This window comes from Pyrgilauda ruficollis, unplaced genomic scaffold (assembly GCF_017590135.1).
Source record: "Pyrgilauda ruficollis isolate IOZ18807 unplaced genomic scaffold, ASM1759013v1 scaffold165, whole genome shotgun sequence".
Classification (NCBI taxonomy): Eukaryota; Metazoa; Chordata; class Aves; order Passeriformes; family Passeridae; genus Pyrgilauda; species Pyrgilauda ruficollis.
Genome location: NW_024515320.1, coordinates 860,810 through 881,977, shown reverse-complemented (window position 1 = coordinate 881,977; position 21,168 = coordinate 860,810). Strand labels below are relative to the sequence as shown.

The window sequence follows — 21,168 nt, the reverse complement described above, 5'->3', positions numbered from 1 at the left end:
CGTAATCCAATCTAAATTTTATCCACATGGGCTGATTCCCAAAGATTTAACATGTAATAATCCAGCCATGGGATTCAGACTCAAATACATCTGGTTTCATGGAATATTCTGTGTTGGAAGGGACCCACAAGGACAATGGGGAAGATTCCTGGTCTCAGTACACTGCAGCTCATTCAGCACACAAAATTTTCCTTTGCTCAGTTCTAAATGCAAAGATGACATTTCAAATCCTGGTATCCCACAAACCACTCCTCGTTTCCAGAGAAATTTCTCATTTTCAGGCAATTACAGTTTGCAGGCCTAGTGGCGATGAAGTTACGCTGGGTTTACGTGTGAGACATGAAAGCGCTGAGCGGAGAACACAAAGCCAGCTGTCCTTTGTTCCCACAAAAGGAGATAAAAGAGAGGCTCCAAGCCCCTGGATGGAATGGGAGACCCGCTGCTTCCCGTCAATGGCAGCGGCGCTGAATCAAGGATCTCACAACCTGCCCTGCACCCTCCTGCAATTTTAAAATGTGGCACAATTGTCATTTCTGCCCGTTGATTTATTTGAGAGCGGTGAGTCAGCTGCAGGCTGGGGGCTCCCCACGAGCGGCAGGCAGGAAACAAAGCTGGAAACACGGCTGGAAACACAGCAGCCGCCATGGAGGATAAAGCAGAGGGAAGCTTCAACGTCCTGCAGGCGCTGAGCTGCCAAGGCGGGTTTAGAAAAGCAAAACAAAACCAACCTGCTGTTGCCCAGAAAACCAACCGGTGACTGCCCAGTCTCTGGAAGTGTCCAAGCCCAGGTGGGACAGGGCTTGGAGTAAGCTGAGGTAGGGGTGGAATGAGATGGGTTTTAAGGTGCCTTCCAACCCAAACCATTCCATTCTAACCTCTATTGTGGGAGCAAGTTAAAAACAAAGCCACCTAAAACCAGTTTAAAACCGTTGCATTTTTCATGCCGAATTTCAGCTGTGAAAAATGTAAAAATTAATACTTCGAATTTTTTTTTTATAGCTGCCTTCAAAAACTGTTTCACCAGACCTGGTAAAGCATCCAGGATTTTTTTATTTTTACAGGAAATATGCAGAATGATCACTTTTTCCCTGCCAAAATTAACTTGAAATCGGGAACTCTGCCTGGCTCAGCTCGACTCAACACCCTGTCAGAATAATCTCCGAGTGAAGATTATCTCTTAGAAAGATCTACTGAGGACGGGCTCCAATCCCTGCTGACAGCGGGTTATTCTCACGGCTGATGTCAGCAGCAGATTCCCAAGCCGGGTCAGGAAATCCAAAGTTAACGTACAGTCATCTCTGAACGGAAGCAACAGGAACCCTCGGGTTTTCTCCCTGTCCCTCCCTTTCCAGATCTGAGTTAAGTCACTGTAGATGATCTCCATGCACAGAACACCAGCAGTGACAGTGCTGTATGATCCTAAGACACAAATCCTTGGGATACTTTATAGGCTTTGGAAAAAAAACCTGCTGGTTAGATTTCCTCAGCCTGGGAAAACAGCCCTAGAAAATTGCTCCAAGTTTCCTGAATGTACTGGTGTGTTATTTGGGAATAAAATTAATTAAAAAGACCTGATTACTGCCAGCCAACACCCACAAAAATTTGATGGCAACTACTTAAAATAAAAGCTTTAAAAATGCACTGTATTCTATTCTAGCAGTGGACTAAAGGATCTTTGCCTGTGAAACACTTTGACTTCTGGATGGAAAATTATACATTAGATCAATATATGCACAGGGCTATTACAGATTGGTATTTCTGACCTACTGATAACTCTTACATGAACCTAAGAAGATATTTAACCAGAATTTTACCTGTTCTCTACATACATGTAAGTCAAAAACGCACATCAAATCCCACTTTCCTTCCTAAGGACACAAAACTCCCGACACCACCCTGTTAATCCAACAATCCAGGTGGCTGTTCTGCCACACTCAAGCAGGAATCATAGAATCCCAGAAGGGGACCGAAAGAGACCCTAGAGATCATCTCATTCCAACACCCTGCCATAGGCAGGAATAACCACCATGAAAATTACAGAGGTCTGGGCACACAGACCGTAACTCCTTATCACAGCTGATTCCAACACTGACCTAAATATCCAAGCAGGCAGCAGGCAGTTCTGTACACATGAAGTGTCCCACACTAGGGCATTTGTATGGGAAAAAAAACATTTCACACACCTGCGGAAATAAATACAAGGGGTTTTTCCCTCCTTCAAAGGAGTTGCTGAACCTGAAGTTGAAGATGTCAGAAAACCCAGTCCAGCCTCTGAGGTTGGTTTGTATGAAGAGATCAAGAGGAAACGAGCCGTCGCCGCATTTTGCCAACTGCAGGCGAGTGCTGAAGGGGCTCAGCCCACACAGGGAAACCACGAAGAACCTGAACCCTGCTCCTCCATGTGCAAACAAAGCTTTCCACTGGAAATATGGATATAAGAGGAAGGGCAGAGAAAGCCACCTAAACATTGCCTCAGTGTAATTACCCTGTGCCCATCACCCCGGCCTCGGCCCCTCTGGAGCGAAGCTCGCCGGGATGTGATTCTGTGACATTCTTGGCACCCGTTCAAGCCGCTGAGAACTTGCCACCCAAGGAACTTTGGTTTGTGCATGTCACACACTCTGCAGTATTTAACAGCACTCAGCTATGATACAACAATCCACCGAGAGGGGGGAAAGGCCAGTGCTGCACGGAAACAGAAACAGCTACAAAAAGCATGCAACAGATAAAACCAGCATTTACAACTCTAGAGAGAGATCATTAAATACTGCAGACTAATGAAACAAGGACATCCTCCTTCCCTTAACTTCTTCTGCTTTACCACGCCCAGAGAGGAGACTACAATGATCTCCTGCTGGGCTGGAATCCTAAAACCAAAGAAATTAAATTAAATGACGTTTAAGGGCCCTGGGAAAGCAATACAACCATGACAACTCAACGTCCTTTACATGGCAAACTAACACACACTGTTGCTGTATTTATTTCAGTCTTGGACCAGCAAGATTTTGAACACACGGCCTCCAGGTACTATTTACCATATATTTATCCCAAGTCAAGTGAGTGGCTTATTAACATTCCATTTGCATTTCTGTGACAGGCCATGTATAAATATATATAAATATATTTACGTCAGTTATTTTATCCTTATGTCTGACACCTGATCTTTGATGAAAGTCTGAAATGAATCATGGAGAAGATGGAGATGTTGCTCAGAAGGACAGACTACTCCCACCCCCAGAACCACCTTCCCCTGCAGCCCTCAGAGTTTCCAGACAGCCTTGGGCTCCTTTTAATTCTTCCCTGCAACTAAATAACCCATTATGATTGCTAAAAATATGCATGTTTATATTAATCGCTGTCTGGCTGAGGACACTGTGCCCAACCCACAGTCGGTGTTGCCACCTCGCTCCTTGACCTACGTCTCCCTGTCCTTGGGCCTGAACTTCGTACAGCCAAGAATTAAAAACACTAACCTGGGCGTAAAAGCGTTGCTTACAAACACACTGGCCTATCTCTGCAGCAAAGAGCTGACTCAGCACTGACAACAGCTTCCCACTGCTGGGAAGAAGCTGCTCAATCCCTGCGCTCCCCACGCTGGCTGGTGGCTCAGATGTGGATGGGTTTGGTGTTGAATTTGGGAGCAGCTGGAGTTACCTGCCTGCCCAGCCAATGCCTCTTTGAACCATGGATGCTCCCTGGGAACAGTGGGATTGCTCATGCTCCAAAAGAAACCCTGGGAAGCTGGAGGAAATGCTTTCTCAGCAAACGGCCACGGTGACAGAGCTCGGTGCTGGGAAAGATAAAAGTCATCGAGGCCTTGAGGGTGAAGTACAAAGCAGCTCTTCAGCTCTGCTTTCCCACAATTAAACTTCCACCAATGCAAAGAGGGAAGAAAGAGGGTGGGTGTGAGAATGGGTGAGCAGGATGAGCCTCTGTTTAACATCACCTCCACAGAGCAAAGCCCTGGGTCAAGATCCCTTGTGAGAAGTCCCGCTGTAGCCACCCAGAACTCCCACCTCCTCCAGCCATGCTCCAAATTATTCCAAGCACTGCCAGCACATGCCTGAGGAAGAGCTGCTGCTCCAGGTGTGGATCAGCCAAAAGCTGGCCAAAAGTAGAGTGTTAAAGCAAAGAGCTTTTGCCACCTCTCTGCTGACAATCTAAATTAGTATTTTGTAACTGACACGGCAGAGCTTTGGAAATCTTTGGAAAATGAATGAAATCTTTGGGAAAAAGCTGTATTTTAGTACCAGGTTCATGGAGCTGTCTTAACGTCCTCTGCAGATGGAAAAGAAAGGTATGAAGAGGCCAAGGCTCTGCCCAAGGTCATTCCATGAATCACGGAGGGAACAGCCTGAGGAATTTGACCTCCTGGCTCATGGGTGGCCAAGTCTTTCCAAAATACCAAGAAAGCAACACAGAATCATTTAAGCAGGAAGAGAGCTCCATGATCATCAAGCCCAACATTTAAAGGCAGTTTCTTCAACAACAGCACTGCTTTCATGAAGGGACCTACTCGGCATCCTTGGAAAAAACACCAAACTCTACTCCAAGTGCTGCCTATGAGCCAGGAGAGCGAAATGCCATTGAAAACGCAACCACCACTGCATCCAAGTAGGCTACTACGCATTTACTCAAGAAGCAAAAAGTAACCTCTTTTGCCTTAAGAGCCCTGTCAAATGAATTCCTGGGAATAAACACTTCTAAGTACAATTTTAAAACCATTTGGCATTGACTAAGTGTTGAGCACTGGGCATCTTTCAGAAGAAAAGCCTTTTTCAGACATATGCTAAAACAAAAAAAAACCCTAGCACTGATTCACCTCCAGCTTACTGCAGTTACTTTTTAACATAAAGCTGTCAGAAGATGACGGCAAACAGCCCCATAGAATTAATTCTGTCTTCATGCTTTAGGAAAGCATCACACCTTGCCTTAAAAAAGCCAAGCCAGGCACTATTTGCATGCACTGCCTCCTCCCAACCCACTGGGTTTTTTTAGCAATACACAAAACACCATTTGTTGAAATTCCTGATTTGGAGCAGTTTTGAAATGGTGCATCCTCTCCTATAAACAGAATTGTTCCTGGGATGGGAGCTGCAATGGAAGGCATGCCAAGATACACAGCTGAGCTACAATGCCGCTTAAGTAAATTTGGGAACATGCAAAGCTTAATATAGAAATTCCCTTTATGGCAGATAACGCCATGGAAGTTTAGTACTTCTAAAAATGGTCACCATTGTCCAAAGAGAGAAATCCAAATGGAAATGGACAGAGCAACCCTAGCTCTCCATTCAAAATAAATCCATTTATCAAGGGTGTTTTTCAAAGAGAATTTCTACTCCCTTACATCTTAGAATAATAAAATACTCCTTCTGATCTAAGATTCTAATAGAATCTTCTACAGCCTTTCAAAGAAACACCAAAGAGATGAAGGGAAGAATAATTTTGGAGGCTTTTTTTTTTTAATGCCCCCTTTTAGACCGACAACAGTGACTGGAGGAATCACAGGAGAGCTCTGTAAAACCAGAATGGGAGCTGCTGTTCTGGAGTAAAGGACTACTTAAAATGGAAGGCCTGGGAAAAAAAAAAGTAATTTCTGTGATCTCAGGCAGCATAAATTATAGAGAGAAGACATTTGATGAGTTCTATGCTAAGGATTAATTTGCCATTTAAAAATGCAGGGAACAGATGGATCTCTTGGCTAGGACTATATTTGGGAATTACTTCATTTTGCTGCCCACATGCAAATAAAAATACAACTAAAAGTAGAACTTTTTGTGAGCTTTCACATGGGTAGAAAACACTGAAGTAATGAAAATAGAACCAAAAAGAAAATGTCCGTATGAAATAGGTGAAGTGCCACAGTACCTATTGTGGATCTGCAGTAGGTTGGGGGAGAGAATGTGATTTTACTTTGTTGAACAACTATGGAGAGTAATGCCAGACTTAAAGAGCAAATTTAAGAGAAAAAATACAACAAAACCAACCCAGCAAAACCTGTATCATATGACAGCGTTTGCCACTGAAGAGTAACTTCTGAGAAAGCACCTTGCTGTAACTTAATTCCATGGAATTTGTTAGGATTTAACGATTACATCTCCACACATGGTCAGAAGTCCAGGGATTCTCTTTCCCAAAAGGCTGGGCCAGTTCCATCGCACTTACCAGGGATCACAAAGCATGGGTGAGAACTTAATTTGTGAGAAAGACACGTAAGTAGGGGAAAATCCAGAAGAAAATGCCTTACACCTCCCTGGACTGAGTACAGCCCTGGCCTCCACCCCGCATGGCAGCGGCTGGGGAAGGAGGAGCAGTGCGAGGCAATCCCGCTGGCACAGTGAAAGGATGGGACGGAAGAAAAGTCCTCTGAGGAATTCCCACAGGCAAAGCCTGTGTGCTTCCCTTACGGGAGCCAGTGCTTTCAAACCCCCAAACCATGGCAGCCACACGTACAGAGTAATTAAGCACCTTCCTTTTTTCCATGTGATTTCTCAGAGTTCAAGGGAAACTGCATATTAAAAAGCAAACCCAACATCAACTCCTGAGACAGCTGTTAGATACCATCTCTGTTTCTCCTCTAGCAACACAATAAGCTCTCCTCTAGCAAAAGAAGTGTTTCTTCTCCCTCTCTCCATCTCAAAAACAAACAAACAAACCGAAAATTTCACCCAGCAAAACCCCGACCTGTGCAGGACGTCCTCGGCGTATTCCCAGACTGCGGAACCAGGATAAGCACAGCTCCACGCGCGTTTAGAAAACGAAGAGGAATAGAAAATCTGTACTAACCCGACAGCTTCCTTTCTGTGACTATTCATCCTTCACAATCCAACAGGACACACCAGCCAGTAAACAAACATGGAAGGGAGGGACCAACTTCAAAGCAAGTGTGTAAATCTTACATAATTTGAGGGTTTGAGATCTTGCAGCAACCTCTTACCCAACGAGGTGTCAGATGATCCAAGGAGGTCAGACCTGTAGCAGCCATGGTAAGTAGGACACTCTGCATCTCACTCAGCCCAGCGCGGCACCGTTTGTCCACAGGGACCTGGGGCCGGGCATTCTTGGGGATTCACTTTCAGGAGGAGAACAGTGCCTTTCTTTCACGCGTTATCATGCCAGAATAGCTCTCTGCTCTCTAACGGATGAAAGATAATAAATACGTGAATGCCCTTAGAGCCGGGATCTGCTGGAGATGTGTCTCAATTATTCTTGATTTTTAAACTGTTTGATGAAGTTCTCATATTTTTGCCCAGGTATAAAACCGATGATTTCTGGACATCTGCAGACAACACCCCACAACCATGGAAGAAATGAGGACACGGGCCTGAAAATCACTTCCCTCTCACAGAAAGGAATTCTCTAAAAGGTACTTTTCCTGCCATCCTGGATTTCCAAGTGTCTTCTAGCCAAAACCATCGCTTTGAGCTAAATAAAGTAACAAAGCACTGAAGCCCAGACATTCCTCAAAGAGAAGGAACTAGAAGACTCCACATCTCGCTTCTCCACACAGCAGAGTGCACTCATGGCTGGAAGGACCAGGAAACAAAGGAACAGGTCCCCTACCTTTGTTATGAGCCTCTTGCAAGGAGGGATCACAGAGAAGTCCTGTTTCTTAATGCCAAAGCTATTTTTGTTCTTATATTAAGCACTTAATGAATAATCATTCAAAGACTTTATTCACAAGACATCTATACAGTGCATGTCTCCCTGCTCCTCCTTTGGGAAACTCAGCTTCCCTTCAAGAATTAAACAAAATGTGGACCACATCCCAACACATATAAATTTTTTCTCCTCTACAGAACACATTGAAGCCCTCACCTCTCTCCCAAGCCTGTGATTTTCCACTCAAGAGCCATGCTGCCTTCTCCTCTCTGAGCAGCATTAGGAGCTGACCGCAAGGATCTGCAGTGGGATCCCTAATCTGCTGCTAAGAAGCTTTTGCACTTAAACCTTTGATGCCATCATTAGTGGTTTCGGCACTCGCGATGTCACAGCCAGACTGCGCTCGACGCCGCGATGATGAGGGCAAAGCTAAGCACATCAGGTACATGGTTAATTCAATGGGCAAAGATTAGGGGATGATACTATTTTTCATTTTTTCCCCAATAAGGCTTATTTACTATTAATTCCCATCCCTGTGACCTTATTTAAGTACAGCATGTTCCACCCGAGACTGTAAAGTTAACGCCCAAGTCACATTGCCTCGAGGAGCCCTGTTCTCCCAGACCTCAGGTTTTATGGGGAAGGTTCTCCTTCTGCATCCATGCCTCTGGCAGAGCCAGAAACATCCTCTTTGGGGAAAAAAAAACAACAACAAAAGAAAAACCAACAAATCACTGTATTTGCAAGTCCAAAGGGACCTGGTGTCTAGGCTTTAATTGGAACACGTATGGCTGAGCACAGGCAGTGGCTGGATTTTTCCTTTGATCACTGTAATGACTGGTATTTTTTCAAGAAGCATTCAATACAGCCTTCCTCTTCTGCTATTCATCCCTCCACGTGAATATTTATCAGAAATTATTAAACTGCCCTTTATTGCAAAGGTCTGTGTGACGGGGATGCTCTCCCCCAGCTCTGGTGCCTGCGGTGCCTGTGTCTCCATCACCACTGCAGATAAGCACTTCCAGACCACAATCCTCTAATCTATTTTAGCCATGATTCACATCTGAGCTGTGTGTCGCCCAAAGAAAGGCGAATCTGGACCGCTTGTGCAGAGGGAGGCAGCCACCACAGCCCACGGCACCACACGTTTCCCTGTTTTCCTTGGCTTTCTCGGGGCTGGTTTCCCCTTGCTCTCCCAGCGTGCAGCAGGAAGAGAACACATTTCTCTTCCTGCCTCCAGGATCCCTCAGACTAAGCCTGGCTTCTGAGCAGTAACACGGGCAGCTTCAACTTCCCTGACCTCAGCTAATTCTTTCCTTCCCTCAGCCTACTCAAGATGATTAAGCAAAATACTTGGAAGGAAATCAAAGCCTTAAAAATGCAATTAGAAGTGACCATTTTGTTAATACGCACACGCACAACCCCAAAGTCAAACCCAATCCAACAGCACCTGACCTTTGGGAAAAGAGCAATTTTTAGCAGCTCCCACGGACTTAAGGAACAGCCCAAAGTCTCCCACAACGCTGGTGGGAGCAGTGCTGTCCGCATAGCTCAGGTTTTTCCCGCTATTCCTAAAACAGGAGGTTAGGAAGACATGAAATTGCGAATTCTCACACCAGACACTGGCTCCCCCAGACCTACAGCTGTCCAGGGGTGACTTAAAAATATCATTTTTAACACACATCCTTCCACACGCCCAGATCTTTCTCCCCCAGCTGAGGAAAAGGCAAGTTCACCGGAGGGTCTGGAATCAGCTGCCACAAATCCTGATATTCTCCAGCAAAGATTCTAATCTCATTGCAAGAAACCTTTAAAACACTGAAATAATAATAATAATCTCTTTAACAATAAAGTCATTTGACATCATCAAAATAGTTATCTCAGTAATAAAATAGAAATATTTTTCTAGGGCAATTTTCACTTCACCCATCCACAACATATTTTTAAGACTTCTTTCCTGAAATTAATTTGAAAAGAGATTTTTTTTTTTTTCCTCTGCCTGTAAAGAATCAAACGCACTTTGAGAATGCAGCAGTTGAGCTTCTGGGCCCTGACACAGAAACAAAGGCTGACAGCCCAGATTTAGATAAACACCTACTTCTGCACATTTAGGAAGAGGCTTAATTGCTTTGTCATTCAGAGCCAGCAATTACCAACTATTACTGGGAGTGCGGGTGGTGGGGGGTATTAATTGCAGTCAAATGTCCACTCTTCTTGGGCAGCTCATGCCAAGAAAATTAAACACTAAATAAAAAAAAAATTAAAACCTGTCTTCATTATAACATTTTAAAGTATTTTATTGTCTATTTATGTGTGTGGAGGGGTGTGGATAGGTTCTCGCAGAGGGGCCAACAAAGACAGAATTTCTATTTCATTTTGAAACTGTGTCAAATCACGGCAGAGCTGGTATTAGGATGTTGGGGCAGGCTCCAAAATCGCCCTTTTGGGGGATTTTTGGGGCTGAATCCTCCAGCGAGGAAACCAGTGCTTAACTTCTAGAGCAAGCAGAGCATTTAAGGTTTAAAACAAATAAATAAACAACCTAAAATAGGTTGAGAGGGTGGTTTTCCCCCCTCAGAGCCGGCTCTGACACGGGCACTGCTACTTAATTTCTCTGCGCTGTGTGAAGGGAAAACCTTCACGCAGGAGCGAGAGCTGCTCCAGTGCTAAGAGGGGGGAGGGATTCTATATATGTTTTTTCATTTAAAAGCCTTTTTTTTTTGTGGCAATGGCGGCTAAATTCCGCGGGGCCCGGGCGGCCCGGGCGGCCCCGCCCCGGGGGCGGCGCGGCAGCCCCGGCCGGCTCCCGCCGGCTCAGACCGGTTCTCAGCGCAAACAACCGCCCCCCGCCCGCCGGGGCACGGCGGCGGCGAGCCCCCGCTTATTCCTTCAGAAACACCCGCTTTACCCCCCACAAAACACCCGCTTCTCCCTCGGAAACACCCGCTGTCCCCACCCTCCCGAAAGAGCCGGGCGAGGCGACTCCGCGGCCGCGCCGCCATTACAGCGGCGGGCGCGCTCCGCCGGCTGAGGCGAGAGAAAGCGGCGGGGTTTCGGAGCGAGATAAAAATCTTATTATGCAACGCACATTTTTAATAGATTATTGCCGAGTCCAGGGCTGAGGTAATGCGGGCTGTCAGCAGCTGGGGCGAGAGGCTGAGGGACAAGCGGGCTGCGGCCGCTCCCTGCCAAGGGCGCCAAGGCACCATTTCTTCACCATCCGTGAGGAGAACTTTGATATATCACGTTATTTTTTTTCCACAGAAGGATCTGTTTATGTGGTTACACATGCACAGGTACGTCTTTTTCGGCATATCTCAAGTATAAAGGTTTGCTTTCTGTATTATAATTTCTCCAAAGCCATCTGAAAACGTTCTGCCTGTGCTCAATCTCAAGAAACCCGATACAGTCCCAAGGGTAAAAAAAGCCACGTTTAAAGGATGGTCTCGGTTATATTTAGCTAAGCAGCAGCACAGGCTGACACGAGCAGAAACACAAGGAAGAACAAAGTGAAAACGCTCGACAGTTGTTAACAAAAATCTGCGAGCATCTAAGGTGGAATTTTTTCCTAAATTTTCCTGTCCCTAATTCACATTTTGCCGCGCAGAGAGAACATTAAAGCAGCACATGGGTTTATGTGAACAAAAGGTAAGGATGAGGTGTTTCACCTGACTCTTGACAGGATTTACTGTTGCCTTTGTGTAATGGAAAAGGCTTCCTACTCTAAGAAATTCTTTAATTTTCTTTTATAAATCTTAACCTAATTATTCTCCCATACAAACACAAGCCTGCTCAACCCTGTCGTTCTACCAGAAGAGATTAAAAATTTTCAGCTCATCTCTACAGTACCAAATGTATGTGGAATTATTTAACCTCGACAAAAGACATCTCACAGAGGTTTCAATAAAGACTAAACAGCTACATTTAACCTCACTGTTCCTGATTTTTCATCTGTCCTCAGCACAGGCATCTCCAAACCCACTCAAAATCCCAAATCCCAGCTAAATCAGTGATTCATCACTTCTGGCAGCAAACGACACGGGAAGGAGGAGATGAAGACAATGGTAGAGAAAGGTTTGCATTATGTAATGAAACTAAAACTCACTTTTTTTCTACTTTCACTTCAGTTGTTGAAACAGGGTAGGAAAGTCCCTGACTAAATAAAATACACAGGAGGTTTCAGGGAGCCTGTTTTTCCCATGATTAAAATTCTCTTGGCAGTATTTTTCATCAGTTTATTTCAATATTAAGACACACACATATTCCATTCCAATGGTAATTCCTTGCTCCAGAAAGAATTTCATCACAGAGAAATCTAAAATTAAAACCAATCTCTAATTACCTTATGCCTTGCCCACTTGTCACAAGAACTTTAAATACAGCTGTCAGAATTATAAAAAAAATTCCTTTTTCAAATATCTGTAAATGCAACTACTTCCCGTTTCTTGATTTCAGGAAGACTGGAATAACTGTGCTCACATAGATCTTGGTGAATATAAAACCAGTGTTGTGTCTAAGCTGAAAATGCTCTTTTAATTTCCCAATATCTATTTCATATTACAAGCTATAGAGAAATAGTCATCTAAGTAATTATTCATCCAACTCCAGCATCCTGGAGATGAGACAACCAAATAAACACTCTTAAAAATAAATTAAAGGTGACTACATTACACATTATAGGAAATTATTCATTTAACTGGTAAATCCCCCAGCATCCTCCACATCAGACAACTGAATAAACACTCTTAAAAAATAAATTAAAGGCCAAGGAAAACCTCAGGTCGCTTATCTGCAGATGGAACACATGGGGTGTTCACACTTTCGCAGCCTGAACATCACCTACAGGAAATCAAACACTTCTGCCTGGGTTTTTGTAAATGAATTCAAACCCCATCCCAACAAGGATTTTAGGAGCGAAACGCTCTGCTCTCATCACCGGGTGGTTCAGCACACTGCTGCAGCAAAGCTTGAGGAATAATCACTAACACGTGGAGCAGCAAGAGATGTGTCAAGCCATCTGATATTACAAAACTGAATCAAAAAGCCCAGAAATTATTTTTAGCACATTAGAGCACCTCAACAAGCAGCCTAGAAAAGAGCTTTTGCTACAAAAAAAAAAAAAAAAAAAAGAAAAAACCAAACTAAAAGCAGGGGGGTGTTTCCATGAGGCTGGGCAGGGCACAAACAAAATCTTGTTTGCTTCCTATGGGATCACCCAGCTTCCATCCAGAGCCAGCTTCTTCCATGACACACTACAGAAAATATGTTTGCTAATGTATCATTTGTGGTGTGTGTCTGAATCACCAGAACAGAGACAATGAAGTTTCTGGTTGTGGCAAATTATCATTTTCAAGGGCTTTTTTATTCTTTCAAGGTGATAAAAAAATTCCACCAACCCTTTTCCACTACATGGGAATGAGCAATCTTACACTAAGAAGATTTCAAAACACAAATTCCTCCTCAAATCCACACAGGAACCATCCACATCCACCAGCTTCCTCACCTCAGCAGACAACTTCTGAGAGGCCACAAAACACCCCAAATAAAGCCTGGCTTCAGAGAATACTGGTTATTTTTAATGTGTTCTTTCTGGTTTTAGTTTCTAAATTACTCCCTTGCAGTACCATTACCTGCAAAGGGCTCCAAATAGCAATTTAAAGTTTAGTGGAGATCCAACACAACAAACTCTGAACCTTGACGAGATAAAGGCTTTTTGGGGTTGTTTTTTTTTTTTTATTTTTAAGCAAGCAGTGTTTCTTCAGTGTTGTCCAGGAAAACCAGCTCCATTTAATCAGCGTTATTTACTTCACACAGGTCTTGAAAACCACAAGCAAGGAAAACCAAACTTCTCCTTCACCACCTTTCTGCTTTTTCACAGCTCCTGAAGGACAGTGCCCAGCATGAAGTTCCCACCAGTGCTGAACACCCACCGTGTGCCCCAAACACCCCCCAGGGAACACAACTCTGCGGGCTGAGACCAACAGGACAAGACTTGAGTGACCAAGTTCTTAAATTTCAGAAGAATGCATTGTCATAAAGACCTTAATAATACTATGGCCCCTCAAAATTGGCCATTTCCACTTATAAGAAAGCCTTAAGAGAATCTCCAACTAGCTAAAATCCTCAAGACCACGGAAACTACCGGCAATAATTATTCCCAGACAAAAGAAACTGGATATATCACACAGAAAGTGGGAGCACCGAACCAGGGAAAAGGGGGTGAGGCAGCTTTTGCTCACCAACAGTGTATGAGTGGCTTAATATTTACATGGCTAAATTTCAACTGTTTTGAAAATTAAACACTTGTGCTTTGAAAGACTTCAAGGCCAGGTGGGGTTTTGCTTCCCAAAGGAAAGCGAGGGTTAAATGTTTATTATTATCTAACTGATTGCTAAGAAACACGTAACTCTTTTCTGATCCTTCAAAATTAAATATACAATCCACCAGATTCCATTACTTGCTCGACTGAGTTTGATTTTATTGTATTAATAAGAAAAAAATGTTTTATTTCCTCCCAGAGTATCGTCTACTTTTCCATTACTACAACTAGAAATTGCCAAGAAAATGAAATGCTCAAGCACAGCAGACACTGCTTTTCTTCTCATTAAATCTTAAAACTTGGTTCCAGTGGGATCATATTTAGTCCTCTCAAATTCAGAACAGGATTTCATCCTGCCTCGACATCCCAACAATGACATTTTATAAATATTACGAGTTTCTTGGACGCCTTTCTCATTCCACAAGGAGCAGAGAAGCACCAGTAGAGATTTTTTTTTCTTCCCCTGCTCGAGATTTTTTTATTAAACCTTAAATGTAACCAGCCCTCCTTTCAATCCATTTTCTCTAGGATTTTTTTGAGACCTCTAGAAATCTCACAGATTTTTCTGAGCTGTAATAAGTGTGAAAAATCTTTGACAAAGAATTGTCTTTATTCAAGCATTAAGCTCTCATTGAAAGAGGTGCTGGAAATAAACAAGTGCTTAAAAGCAGCCTAAAAGTTGTCTTAAATCTTCACCTGCTCTCCAGCTGAGACAGGACCTGGATTTCTAAATCCAAGAGGAGAAAACAATAATTAAAAGAAGTAAATAAATCCTTGCATGACTCTTTAGACATGAGGGGGTGGGGCAATCAGAAGAGGAGACACTGATTTCCTCATCTTCTGTACACTCTCCGTGGGTGTCAGCCCATCTCACCCTTCCAGAAGGTTCAACATTCAAGGTAAGACTTTGTGAGAATAATCCCCTTGGTCACAGAGTTCTGACAGTGGTAAAATTCCATTCACAGTGATAAACACAGAATCCTAGAACAGGTTGGGAGGGACCTTAAAGTTCACCTAATTCCGCCCCCTGCCATGGCAGGGACACCTTCCACTGTCCCAGGTTGGTCCAAGCCCTGTCCAGCCTGGCCCTGGACACTGCCAGGGATCCAGGGGCAGCCACAGCTGCTCTGGGCACCCTGTGCCAGGGCCTGCCCACCTTCCACAGGGAGGAATTCCTTCCCCATATCCCAGCTAACCCTGCCCTCTGGCAGTGGGAAGCCATTCCCTCTTGTCCTGGCACTCCAGGCCTTTGCGAAATCACACACTCTACTGATACACTTATTTACTCAATGAATATTTTCAGTTTTAGAAAAGACCTGGTATGCAAAGGAAACGCTGCCAACTCTGCAAACCCTCCTGAAGAGCAGAGCCCTTCGCCAAAGAGCATGAAACATTAATGGGTGCAACCATAGTTTTGTGGCTTCCACTCTTAGGGTGAATTCACTCTTAAAAGGCCAAATATCAGAGAGGCACTTCAACATGAATTTAAAAATTATTAAAAGAAATCAGTGATTTTCTAACACCTTCTTTTCTCCCCCATAGGTATTTTGTAAAGCCAAGCAAACACAGAGCTATTGCAGAACCAAGGAAACGCATCCCCAGGAATTGCAAACTTGGATTATTTTCTTTTAATTCTTCCAAGTCTACAAATTTTGCTGTGAGGCAGCAGTGCGAGAAATGAGAAGGTGATAAATCAACCTTGTGAATGTCAGGCAGTGTCAGGGAGCAAGAAGAAACAGAACAACACCACTCATCATTTCCCAAAGTATGTTGAAGTGTGGTCTGTAAAAAGTAGCTGACCTTAAAATCTTTTTCTCTCACTGAAGCAAATAAAAGTGACCCCATTCTCCAGGCACAACAGGCAGCAAGGCCTTGTGTCCGTACATCCCTGCTCTGCCCAGCCACCATCTTACACATGCTGCATGGATCCACCATGGGAAACAACGAACAGCACCAGCGTTCCCCTCAGAACCCTTGGTGCCAACTGAGCCTTCTGACATTTCACTGCAGCTCGTTCTACCTCAGCGACCAAAGCTTCGCCAGGGAACAACTCCTCAGGCTCGCACCTCGTGAAACGACCCGCACAGCCCCCGGCACAGAGACCTACCTGTCGCTGCTGGTACTGCTGCTGCTGCTGAGGGAGTCGCTGCTGGAGGATCTGCTCCGGGAGCCGCTGCCGCTGGGGGAGCGGGCGGGCCGGGCGGCCTGGCTGGCCAGGCGCTGCGGGGACTGCGTCCTGGACTGCGACGAGTGCGGCGAGCGGCTCCGGCTGTGCTGGTAGTTCCGCTCCGGCCTTCTGCCTCGTACCTCCCGTGTAATGTCATCCCTGTAGATATCCCTGTGTACCACACTGGGCAATGTAAACTGCTCCCGGGCCCTAGGTTCGTATCGGGGGTCGTGAGCGTCAAAGCGGTTTGGACTTCGGCTCCGAGAAGTGTAATAGAGCCCGTGTTGTAAGGTCCGCTCCCGAGGGTCTCTATAGTAATCCTGATCGTAATGTCTCGTCCGATCAAATCCGCCCGTCCCCCGCTCATGGTGTCCATAGGCACTATGTTCATAAGCACGCTCCCTGTTATCTGAAGCCCTGCATTTGGGAAGGGGGAAAAATATTGCATCAGAAAGGGGCAGGCACAACCAAAAGCAAATCATGCAAACATTCATGGCAGCACTCGACTTATTGTTGCGACTGCTTCTCCACTAACCAGCAATAACCTATCAAGCAAACAATGACAAACTTCAAAACATTTTACTTGACTCCAAAGTTATATTTGTATACGATTAAGCTGAGCAATCTTTTTGGTTTAATCACAATATGGGGCTTTCATGACCAGCAACTTGCCTGCACAGGAAAAAAATTTCTGCTTTCCCATGCAGAATCCTCATTTCAATCGTTCCTTTTTCTTTTAAATTCTGTAAACAAGAAAAACTTCATGTTTGTGGACATCAACTTCTTTTTCTCTCCATTTTTGCTTAAGAGCTTTAAAAAAATTTTTTTTTGAAATTTGGTAATTACTGGAGCTCTTGTAAATATCCTTCTGCAAAAATGGCATCACAAATTGGGCTGTAGCCATGAAAGCCTCCATGCAAAGCATGACCCGAGGTAAGAAGCTGCTTTCAAAAGGGGTGGCATAACCCATAGAGATTTCCCAGAAAATTAGGGGGTTTCTTGTTGCTGCTCTAAAAGATTTCACCCTCTTAGAGGGAATTTTTGCTTTGACCAGATTGCTACAATCATTCATTGTAAAAGTTATGGATGCTAAAGAAACATCTCCATTACTAATGCTGGAACTGCAAGGATGCAGGTCCCCAGAACATACTAAGACCCTACACAAGGACTGGAAATCCAATTTATAGGCATTGTTTTTGTTTGGACTGCTGCAATCATGGAATTTCTCTCTGCACAAGCTGCTGCTTTCCAGCAGCCACAGTCCAGTTCATTTCAGTGTTTTGAACATTTTAAATTGAGAAAGGCTCGGTAATGTTCTGAGTTAGTGTGATGTCTCAAATAAAGAGATTGACAGATAAAGGAACACTACAAATAGTTGAGAATTCCAATTTAGACAAGTACCAGGATGGTACATCTTAGTTGCATCTTACAAAATGGAAGCTTCAGAATTGTTACTTTGAACATTTAAAAAATACTTCTAAAATTCTAAACATGTCAGGGTAGCCAAAATTAATTTAAAAATTAATTATCCATCTTAAAAATGACACTTCAACCTTTTTTTCAGCCTTCTCTCTCAGATTCTTCCTTTAGAATCTGTTATGAGTCACTTCAGTCCCCTGAATCCTGATAACCCAATTCTGCCTTGTGCTGCCTCCTCCTCTCCTGCATCACTGCTCTAGTTCGAATGGCAGAAATATTTCAGGGATCTTTTATAAACTGCAAATGAGATTTGAATCTTTTTTGATTAGCATCTCAGGAAGTTCCTTCCATTCCTTCTCCAATGAATCACTAGATCCTTAATCCTCTCAATATATTCACTCTCTGTTGTTAAACTGTAACTCTCATCAAGCTTTCTATAGGGCTCCCTCACATCTTGCCTGCATTTTTTTCTCTCAAATGATATATAAAAAATTATTTCACCAGTGCAAGAGAATGTCATTATCTTCTACATCTGCTTGAAATTCATTGTTGCGTTTCTATTTCCATTACCTCTTGCTCGCAACAATGGAATTTTGAAAGCTATTTCAGAATCTGGCACAGAAACGTCTCTGTTTTGGTTCTTTTTTCCCCCTTTTGAAGGACCAAGATCAACAATTTTACAAACGATTGCATTTAGCATCCTACAAAGTGTTAATCAGTGAGAGCTGATTTAATGAGGTCAGAGAAAAAGCAGTATTTTCTAGCAGGTTACTGCTACAGAGCTGACAGAAAGAACAAATCCTTATCCGTGAGAAGGACACAGAAGACAGACAGAGGAAGCAGAGCTGAACAGCTACTGGCTACAGTGCTTTCTTCATTTATCTATTAGTACTAAAGTGCTACTGGAGTTAGTGGAAAGAGAGGGTTTGACTTGGGTTAGGAGAGGGGCTAATATACACAGGGCAGGACATACCAACCTTTTCCAAGTGTGGAAACACGACCTATATTCCCAATTAAATCTAGGGAGAGAATTGTGAACATAACTTCCCCAATTTTGGCCCCTCTTACAGGGGTAATCCACCTTCTTAATGGGCAAGGGTGTCAAATGATATTTTAGATGAACCAACAAGAAAAAAAAAATCTTAGTGACAAGACACAAAAAAAAAATTCCACTGGACGGAAGTAGTCCCAGACTGAAACTGTAACTCTGAAACCCCCAGACTTCTTTCTTGAGACAGAAGGCACTTAAATAGATCCATAATTTTAATTTCCAGCCCTAAGTCTGAATCAAGCAGCTGGTAGAAGATCCCCCGAGGCCCGAGGGCCCTCACGCTGCTGCCAGCAGGCATCCTCTGGCCGCCTTGGTAACCATCCAGCCCAGTCACTTCTCACTGGTGTATCCACAAACGGGTATTAGCACCACGTCCTTAAAGCTAAAGTATGTTTAATGTGGAGCAGCAGAGCTTTTTAAGAGACTAGATAGTAATCCACTCCCCATGGCTACTGGCGTCTTGACTGTATACCATCCAATAAATTCAAGGCAGTAGTTCTTATCCCAGCTTTAAAAAAAAATAAACTATAATTTCCAAAATTTAGTAATGTCCGTCATCACTTTTTGCCAATACCATCAGAAAGAATAATCCCAATAACTTGGAAATGATGTAGATCCAAAATGGAACCATCACAAGCTGCCTTCGGTCTTCTCCATCCAAGCGTTATTTCCATGGCTAAGAGTTGTCGGTAGAATCCAAGGGGCCGCATCATTAAAGTCTACTCTGAATTTTGTGGTGACAATCCAATTAACATACCCGCTGCGTATAGTGAGAACTGAGAGCTAGGCATCAAGCTTTCACCGAATTCTAGGTTCTAGTATTCCGAAGATACTCCACAGAGAACTTCACCACAAGTTGTAGAGTAAGATAGCTCCATCTGGCAGCAGGGATACATCCAGCAAGGCCTTAATATTATCCAAGAAATGGGATCGCTACTTCTAGAAAAGAGTAACTCCAATATCGATGCTGGCCAAAGGAAATCTTCCATCTTAAAACCACCTTATTTCAAGTGTAGGTAGATATCCAACCAGCTGCAGGACACATCCTCTATGGATCCACAAGGTACCAGCCACTGGGATAGAAATCACTTCCGTTTCCAACCCAAAATAGGAAACATAGATAATTCCCAAAATTTTAAATCCATCTGGGGGCCCTAGATACGAGTTTGTGTTTCTCACCATATCAAATACAAAATACCTGCCTAGAGAAACCTTGGAACTTACCCATCAAGTCTCCGCTCATAACGTCCTTCCCGTGCATGAAGTGATGGTGGGGGGCCATAAGTGGGCCCTCCACCACCTCCTCTGAACCCAGAAACCTCTCTACTACGAGATGCTATGGAAACTGTATCATCCAATCCCCGCGCAGCACTGGGAATGGTTCCTGGCTCATTATAATCCGTCCGTAGGTCTCTATCTCCCATTTTGTTGACAGAGTTGTGTGCCTTCTGGGCACTTTTGATGTCCACAAAATCCACAAACGCTGCCACTCCGCCTTCCGACCCCCTCTTAGGGAGGATTTTGACACTTTCGACACGTCCATATCTGGAAGAGAAGCAAAGCAGAGCACACACGTTAGTGCTGGTGGGAAGAGACCACGTTTAATAACATTGCCTCCTGAAAAAGCAACATCCAACCCTTCACCCTTCCCCTCTGCCAGAAAAATCAATCATTGGGAGACACCAAGAGGGGAAATGCCATTTGGAGAGGGGGAAAATCCATTTAAACTTCCCATGGTTACATTTAAACTCCTTTCTGGAAGTCTGGGAAGCCTACCATGGGATCACCCTTTTTATAGCAACAGAGCAGCAGCAGCTGAAGAAATAGAAAGGTGTTCACAACCAGAGCACCCTGCACATCATTAGTCTGACACAATTAAAGAGGCACAATTAAAACAAAACCGTGTCACGAGGAAAAATACAGACAGCCAACAATTTTCTTAGGAGACAAATGACCTTGACACAGCAATTCCACTACTTCAATCTGTATTTAACCCAGAGTCTCCACTGTGATCCTCGCTCCTGATCCCAAACCCGTTTACCTGGCAGGACACACGGACCCCCAGACCCAGGTGCTGCTGGGGTTCAGCCTCCCACCCCCACTGCAGACCCAGCTGCCCAACAGGAGCTGAGAAATGCCAGAGGGAATGTGACACCACCCTACGTAATGTATGTTAAGTAACTGCAACACTGGCACTTATGGATGAGTAAATGTCTATGCAAAATAAAAATAAACCCAAACATGTTTGTGTACACAAGGAAACAAGATGTAGAAACATATTTAAATAACTTGCATCCACTCACAGTAGAAAGGACAAGCTGGGCGGGATGAGCACAGTGACATTTTAACAGCCAACAACTGCACGGTTTGGGTGCTCAGTTCTCTCTGCCAGAAGATTCTGAGCAAACCAGGGAAAAGCTTTGAATTGCAGCTGGTAATCCAGGACAAGAAAAGGCAGAAAGTGTATTTCTGAATGGGCTGACATAGAGGAAAGGGACGCACAAATAAAAAACCTAATCAGGAAGTATTTGTAAACTCCATGAAGAGTTGTTGTGAAAAAATTTCTATGCACAAAGGCAGCACAAGGCCAGGCAGATGTAAACAGACCTT

At 44.0% G+C, this 21,168-nt stretch overlaps 1 protein-coding gene and 1 long non-coding RNA gene across 6 annotated transcripts in view; one reads left to right on the top strand and one right to left on the bottom strand.

Moving 5' to 3' along the window:
- Window positions 1-21,168, bottom strand: part of SPEN (spen family transcriptional repressor) — a 65,729-nt gene that overhangs the window by 27,534 nt on the left and 17,027 nt on the right. For all 5 annotated transcript variants that reach the window (XM_041463551.1, XM_041463552.1, XM_041463554.1 and 2 more), the window contains exons 2-3: window positions 19,783-20,103; window positions 16,029-16,505 (exon numbers count right to left, since the gene is read on the bottom strand). In XM_041463551.1, coding sequence (XP_041319485.1) covers window positions 16,029-16,505; window positions 19,783-20,103 — 798 coding nt within the window. The remainder of the gene's footprint in view (window positions 1-16,028; window positions 16,506-19,782; window positions 20,104-21,168) is intronic.
- Window positions 10,404-16,009, top strand: LOC121351418. The gene is made up of 4 exons (XR_005954794.1): window positions 10,404-10,898; window positions 13,481-13,821; window positions 14,121-14,820; window positions 15,464-16,009. It is a non-coding gene; the product is annotated as an uncharacterized LOC121351418 (long non-coding RNA).